Source organism: Poecilia reticulata, chromosome 1 (genome assembly GCF_904066995.2).
Source record: "Poecilia reticulata chromosome 1, P_reticulata-male-v2, whole genome shotgun sequence".
Lineage (NCBI taxonomy): Eukaryota > Metazoa > Chordata > Actinopteri > Cyprinodontiformes > Poeciliidae > Poecilia > Poecilia reticulata.
This window is the reverse complement of record NC_088830.1, coordinates 17,103,484-17,111,245: the sequence shown is the minus strand read 5'-3', so window position 1 is coordinate 17,111,245 and position 7,762 is coordinate 17,103,484. Positions and strand designations below refer to the sequence as shown.

At 42.0% G+C, this 7,762-nt stretch overlaps 1 protein-coding gene across 1 annotated transcript; it reads left to right on the top strand.

Moving 5' to 3' along the window:
• The first annotated feature begins 1,903 nt into the window (after positions 1-1,903).
• On the top strand, positions 1,904-6,954 carry LOC103463585 (neuronal pentraxin-1). The gene is made up of 5 exons (XM_008407030.3): positions 1,904-2,423; positions 2,669-2,873; positions 3,531-3,772; positions 4,114-4,293; positions 5,570-6,954. The coding sequence occupies exons 1-5, from the start codon at positions 2,004-2,006 to the stop codon at positions 5,789-5,791; spliced, it is 1,269 nt and encodes a 422-aa protein (XP_008405252.1). The 5' UTR covers positions 1,904-2,003; the 3' UTR covers positions 5,792-6,954.
• The last annotated feature ends 808 nt before the right edge of the window (positions 6,955-7,762 follow it).

Sequence of the window (7,762 nt, the reverse complement as noted above, 5' to 3'; positions counted from 1 at the left end):
CTTGCAGGGCTGCTTGGATTGGGAGTTGTCCTCAGTGGAATGACGCCCTGGTGGAAGAGCCATTCTTTACATAAAGCTGCCCAAATTGTCTTGAAATTGATTCCTGGTGTTGTTGTTTTTTTTTACATCGTTATTATATATTTAACACTTAATATTCAAATTACAGTTTTCTAAATTTTGAGAAAGTAGATGAAACTCTTTTGCAAAACTGTGGCTTAGTTTGAAATCGCAGGTGTATGTGTAGCTCTTTCTTTTTATCTCAGAAGTTTGGACGGGAGAAGTTAAGCTATGAAATATTTGATCAAGAATGAACTTCCCGCAGAAGAGTGTGTGAAGGGAATCATTGCCCCTGAAATAAACCGAAGATTTTCTCTCCTCAAACCAGAGTCTCCCCCTCACCCCCCACCCCCCTTTTTTTTTTTTTACCTTTGCATATACATCACTGGTGATTTACCTTCCCAATATGATATCCGCTGAAGTGTTGCGCTCCTTCCTCTGCTGGGTATCTTATTTATTAATGCCAGACCCGCGGGGCATGGTTACATAAGAGTCTGTTTAATTATTTGGGAACGTTTTCCTTTCCTTTTAGCGCCTCCACTGTTGTAGTGGTGGGAATTAATACGACTTCCTTTCAGGTTGTGGGATCTGAAAGGTTGTTCGAAGTGAGGTAGGAAAAACACACTGTTGTGTTGTTTTTTTGTTTTTTTTATTTTTATTTTTTTATTAAATGTGAGTATCCTGCTGCACTGTAAGTTCTCTGATTGGTAAAAAAAAATTAAAAATAAAAAAAAAGCATGCCGTGGCTAGTTAGGGAGAAATATAGGGCTGTGTTGGGAACTCTGTCCCCGGGATAGATGCCCTAATGACTGGGGCAGCGGCGGTCATTTAAGGTGGACCATAAGACCCGGGAGCAAACGACGGAAGATTTTAAATCAGTTTGTTTGTATTTTTTTCTTTGCCAGGAGCATTACTGTATTCATATCATTTTGTTTGTTTGTTGTACAAGCAGTACAGTATGCCACTGCAGAGCTACTTCTTACAGTAAAACTATTCAACATTTTCGCGCTGTATAATGTCACATCATGTGAAAATGTTAAGATTATTGTAGGTGTGATTATTAGGAGAACAAACACACAACAAGCAAAAACCAGAACAAAAAAAAACAAAACAAAAAAAAAAAAACAGCCATTATTCCATAATGAATGTGAATGAGCTCCTGTTCTAAAGAGAAATATTGTTTTTTTCCCTAAATTACAGAAACATGATTATTTGGGAATATTTGCCTTTTCTTATTGGTTTATTTCTTCTGCAAAATTGAAATGCAATAACTACTGAAAACTTTATTGTGAACAATTAGGTGTTATTTTCGCAATAAAGAATCTACAGTGCATCAGATGAAATAAACTCATCTGTAATGTTATTAGTCAAGGGCGCCTCGACAAGGTTTTCAAACCGGCGTGGCCAGATGGATGGAATATAAATAAATAAATAAATAAATAAATAAATAAATAAATAAATAAATAAATAAATAAATAAATAAAAAGCAGGGACATCTTATATTCATGTTAACATTTTTATATAACCATTTTCCATTCCGTATCTCACCAGTGCAGCAGCCCTCTCAAGTCCACACTTATCCTCATGCATTAAGAAAGCAATGACTAAATGCGTATTCCACCTGATTCAGGCTTTGATTTATTAAGGAATCTGGTTTTTTGTTGTTGTTGTTGTTGTTGTTTTTACTGTTTCTCTCCTGTTTGTTCGTTCTCTCTTGTATACACAAACACACGGAGTGCGACCTTAAATAAGGAGGGTTCTGTAGGTGTGTAGCAGGACCCGCTGCCTCCCCTCAGTGATGCGGTGAGTCTGCGCTCCCTCATGTCCGCTATATAAAGCGCGCACAGCAGCAGCGTCGCACAGTTTTTAGTGGACAGCTCCGCGGTGCTGAATCCTCTCTCTCTCTTTCTCTAACACCCAAAGGCTTTCACTGAGGAGCGGCGACCATGGAGGGATTCTCGTGGAAACTTTTTCTCCTCTCCTGCCTGTTTGCTGCAGAGGGCTCCGCGCAGGACTTTGGACAGACGCAGTTTATTTGCACGTCGGTTCCCAAAGACGTGGACTTGTGCACCGCGGCGATGCAGAACAGCGGACCGGCGGAAGACCTGAAGACCACAATCATTCAGCTGCGGGAGACCGTGCTGCAGCAGAAGGAGACCATTGTGAACCAAAAGGAGACAATCAAGGAGCTAACGTCCAAGCTGAGCCGCTGCGAGAGTCAGAGCCTCCCGGCGGCGGCGGGACCCGGGGGGAGGAGACCGGGGGGCAAGAACACCATGGGGGATGTATCCCGGGGTACCGCAGACACCCTGGCGCAGCTGGGACAGACTTTACAGACCCTCAAACAGAGACTGGAGAATCTGGAGGTAGGCTGACGAGAGAAGCGCTCACAGCTCAAAAAAGTTCATTCAAACGATCCCCTTGAGTTAAACTCTGCTGTATTTAGCCAAAGGGAAGTATCCTGAATTTTCTGGGGAGTTAGTAACACATTTTTTTTATCCCTTTATACTAATTTAAAGGAAAATGATCGCAGCAAAGAAACCAAGATGGTGTTCTCAATTTGTCTTTAACTCCATATTTGTCTCCCACCCCCCTCCCCTGTCTAATGCAGCAATACAGCCGAGGAAATAACAGCGCGCAGGCGAACAGCCTGAAGGATCTGCTGCAGAACAAGATAGATGACATGGAGAAGCAGGTTCTGTCCCGGGTCAACATAGAGGAAAGCAAGCCGGGACACAGGAACGAGAGCGACCAGAGGAACAGAGTGGAGACCACGCTCTCCTCTCTTCACGACCGGATCTCCGACCTGGAGAAAGGTGCGTCTGGATTTGCGTTACGCACAGGATCTCCGGTTGAACCGGCGCTCGTTTCACGTCTCCAGACCAGTTTTCTCTTTTGCTTCGCTGAGTTGATATTTCTCATTGCCAGTGAATCACCAGACTTGCATTAGAGGTTATATTTTTTTTCTCGAAGCGGACCTTTGCTGCGGAAGTCATAGGTAGAGAGAAAGTTTGAAGGGCGCGCCTGGCACTAGCGCATTCTGGAGCGGAGGGTCTTTTCAGTATTTCGACACGTGCTAATGCGCGTGCTCACGGTGTAAATGAGAGCCACGAAGAGGGAGGAGACGGAGACATCCTCTGCATCAGCAAAAAATAAAAATAAAAAAAAGTAAAATCCAAAACTTAAAATCCAGAACAGAATTTTGTAATGCTTTTTTTTAATGTTACCTACTTAATATTAAACATACATTTTAAATTATGTATCAGTTTAAACATAATTATAGCCAATATATGTCATATTTTAGCATTGCTGTATTTGTATAAGTAAACATTTTCATTGTAAAGCGAAATAAACAGATGCATGCTCCTCTAAGAGGTTCTGTAAGTTAACTCCAGCAATGTGAATGTAATTACATTATGCCAGGGATTAATTACATAATCAACAAATGAATTCCTTATCTCTTTCATCTGCAGGCAAAGAGACCAGGCCAGCAGACAGGTTCCAGCTCACCTTCCCTCTCAGGACCAACTACATGTATGCCAAAGCCAAGAGGACTCTCCCCGAGATGTACTCCTTTAGCGTGTGTCTGTGGATCAAGTCCAGCGCCTCACCCGGCCTGGGGACGCCCTTTTCCTACGCAGTTCCAGGCCAAGCCAACGAGCTGGTGCTGATCGAGTGGGGGAACAACCCCATGGAGTTCCTTATCAACGACAAGGTCAGTTTGAGTCTCTAATGCCTGGATTTAGACCCTATGGCTGATAGAGGTTATCCACAAAATAGCTTTAAGAAGTCCAAACTATGGGAAAATGCTTCATTGCTTTTTTTTTTTTTGTGCTTGGATGAGTCAGAATGGCCAGATCAAAACCAGGATAATAACAGGTGATGAATTGCTCAATAGAGACTATTTTTATATATATGTATCTAAAAGGCGAGACACGTGAGAGAGGAAGTGATTCAGCAGAAGGATGAGAGGGTGTTGATCATGTGTACCCTGAACAGGATATTGTTACCAACATGAAAAGACGGTGCACTCAGGAGATTATCTCCTCTCTTCAGGTTGCAAAACTGCCGTTCAGCATCAACGACGGAAAGTGGCATCACCTCTGCATCACGTGGACCATTCGCGACGGGATATGGGAGGCCTTCCAGGACGGAGTGAAGCAGGGGCACGGGGAGAACCTGGCACCATATCACCCTATCAAAGCAGATGGAGTTCTGGTTCTGGGACAAGAGCAGGTGAATACTCCTTTTTTTCCTTTTTTTTTAAAACCGCAACCTCTGCTCCCAAATCCCTCGCAGACATCTTATGGAAACAACCCTTTAACGAATTATCTGTTTAATTTTGCAAGACAGATTAGAGGTGGAGATATTCACAAAATAAGACTGTGGGGACACTGAGAGAGGAGTCCGGTTAAGCTTCAGCTGTCTAATTACTGTGTTCATTTGAGATTTGAGGCATAATTTCATTCTGAGAGTTTGGATAAAGCATGATTCATTAACGATGTAGAGTTCAATTAGCAAACACTGAAGTAGTATTGAACTTTGGTAATAGCTAATTTCTTCTCATTTATATTGTCTCTTTTTCTTCATAGTGCAAAATGAACTTGTGTCTGAGGACAAACTGTGCTTGACATAATGCCGTTGTTTCACAACAACAACTGTTAAAGATTTTTCAACCACAAAACTATTTGTCATCATATTTTAATGTTTAAGTTCAGCACTTTAAAAAAGAAGCATTCATCAACCTTCAGCTCATGATTTATGTGACGGATCAAACACATTCCAGAGCATAATGGTGAACCATCAGGGAAATGAAAAATTGTTTACAAACAAACATTATTGATCTTTGCCATTGTAGTGTAGGTCTAGCTGTATGTTTAGGGTGAATTTCTGCCCTAGTTGAATTTTTCTGCAACTTTCTGCAGACTTTGTTCCAGGTTTACTCTGTATTTGGTTGAACCCATCTCTCCCCGTCACCTTTTACCAGTTTCTTTTTCGGTGTGTGGAGAACCTAAAAGCAACACTTCTTATGACTTTCTTTCAGCAACGTTTTTTTACCCTCTCCACACTTCCGAGTCAGGTTTATCGAGTGCATCACTATTTTAGTCTGCAGCTCCTCCCTCCAGGCCTGTACCTGCAAATGAGTCTTCTTCTACAGTTTTATTTCAACAATGCCTTACTTCCCGATGCTGTTCCATCAAGTCCAGATTTGTGGAAGTGCATGACTTGTCTCTAGGTGTTTTGGCTACATCTCTGATTCACGCTTAATAATCCAGGCAGGCTGGATGTATTTGCTATATTGGTGACTTTTTGGAGAGAATTATTTGTGCTGGATTTTAGTTTATTTAACGACATGATTGGCATCCTAAAAGCATAACGCAATTTTCTCATCTTAAATATTAGACGTCAGCTTTCTTCCATGTCACAGTTTATGTGAAATACTCTTACAAAATGTGAAAAGCTCTTGGAAGTTAGGTTCATACATTGACGGTGCTCTGTTGTCGATCCACAGGACTCGCTGGGTGGAGGCTTTGATGCAACACAAGCATACGTTGGTGAACTCGCACACTTAAACATCTGGAACAGGAAACTCTCAGCCACTGAAATCGCCAACTTGGCAAACTGCAACAGCAAAGCGTTTGTCGGTAACGTCTTCTCCTGGACAGAGAGCAACATTGAAATATTTGGCGGTGCCACCAAATGGACCTTCGAGCCGTGCAGCTCAATCAACTGAGTCACAGCTTCTTGTTTCAGAAAAGAAAAAAAAAAAAAAAGGCCTCCGTGTATTTCTGAGCTTTTGTCGTTCCTGTCCTCATTTGACCTTTGTTTAGAGAGTAATTGGTAAGCTTAAATCTGGGATTTATGTCATTCTTAGGTATTCCTGTGCAAAAACAGCGCCTCCAAACTTGAGAAGGGGGAGGAAAAAAAAAGAAAAGAAAATCTCATTCCTCAAAATTGGTATCTGATGTTTTTTTGTTTTTGTTTTTTGTTCTTGGATGTTCAGTTGAAAGCACACCTAAGCTTTTCGTTCTGGCTTATTTTCGTCTTGGACTGGCAGCTGGTAATCTGCGCCTTATGTTTCAACGATTCACAATCCAAGTGAGGAATTACATAAACCGTCCCATCAGCCCCCCTTCCCCTCCCTGTTTCCTCCGGCAGTGGGAGATTACGCTGTCCATCCAATTTTTGTCAGTGTTTGGCGCCATGAAATGATGTCCGATGCGGTACAGCTCCTAATGACCACCCAGCCTCCTCTTCCTCGGCCCACCGCCCAAGCCCTCCCACCCTGCCGTCTCCCAACCCTCACACCCACTCCGCCCAACGGAACTTGCACTGTGACTGACAAAGAGGACACTGCAAAGGAGGAAGGACACTGCAAAAAGTCAGATTGCGGGTAAAAGTCGATTTGTAATCATTGTTCGCTTCAAGTTTTTCCCTGTAAGAATGTCGTGAACTTGCCAATATTGCTACAAAGCCTGGGTGCCTTGGGCTGGTACAAATATTCAGCACATTTGGTATGTTTTCAGTTGCAAATTCAGTATTTACTAATTTGTGTTTTTCCTTTCTTTCATTTTTTGTTTTTGTTTTGTTTGTTTCTTGAGCTGGGTTAAGTTTCTTGTTCTCTCTCGTTGGTAAATGTGATTTACTTACAGTTTGTTATCTGACATGACGTGTTTTGGCAGGTGTTTGTACTACTCTGTATTAGGAATGTTACAGTGTCTGTATAGTAACAGCATGACTGAAAGAGTGCTGTGAAAGCATTGTTGAAATCTGCTTTACTATCCTCTCTGGGTCTGGGTTTTTTACTGTATTGTTATATGCTCCAAGCATGGCAAAACTGACAGATGAAAAATTTAATTTTTGTAATAAAATTGTGATACTAAATGTCATAAAGTATCTCTGGCTCTGTGTGCGTGAAACAGACATTGCGGCGTTCCTCTACGTCAAGTAGTGAAGACGGAGAGGGAGCACCTCCAAAGGCAGAGAGGGGTTTTTACAGATGCCTGTTAGCGTAGCAGTGTCTCTTGTAAAGGTGGAAGCACGAGCTGTGTTGTTGCTGCTGCTGCTGCTGCTGCTGCTGCTGCTGCTGCTGCTGCGAGGCCCCATCCCTGCACTGGAGTCACAGAGGCAGCCAGAGGGGAGACATGCCTGGTCCTATTAGCCTTTCATCATCTGATAAACTAAAAACTACCCATTCACTTTTATTAGCAAGATTTACCTCACATAACACGTTGTGTATTTAAAGCTAGGCAACATTTTTGGTACTTTCACTCTGATTAAAACTTTCATTTCATATAGTGCCTGGCAAAATGATGAAATCCAAACGTGTTTTATGTGGATTATATGTGACAAAAAAAACCCACAACTTAGTGCAGAATTTTGAAGTGAAAGAAAATTACAATTTTTTTCTGCTTCGTGTTGCTTTACGAATAAAAAATCTGGACAGTGCAGCGTGTGCAGGATGTGTTCAACCCCCCCTGAATGAAGTCATTGCATAATGAACAACTGCAGGCTTTGAGGAAACGTCTCGCAGCTTTGAACTTGTAGAGCTCATTTATCTGTTCTTTAAAAATTAGCTCAAGATGAGTCAGATTTGGATGGACATAATTGTCTTCGATCAGAACCGTCCAGTCGTAGCGGTGTATGTGTGTTTGGGATTGCTGTCATCCTGGAAAGTTAACCTCAGTCACATTTCTGAGTCTTT

Coding starts and splice junctions, on each gene's coding strand:
- LOC103463585 (XM_008407030.3), top strand. CDS start 2,004: ATGGAGGGATTCTCGTGGAAACTTTTTCTCCTCTCCTGCCTGTTTGCT. Junction 2,424..2,668: donor AGAGACTGGAGAATCTGGAG/GTAGGCTGACGA, acceptor TGTCTAATGCAG/CAATACAGCCGAGGAAATAA. Junction 4,294..5,569: donor TGGTTCTGGGACAAGAGCAG/GTGAATACTCCT, acceptor GTCGATCCACAG/GACTCGCTGGGTGGAGGCTT.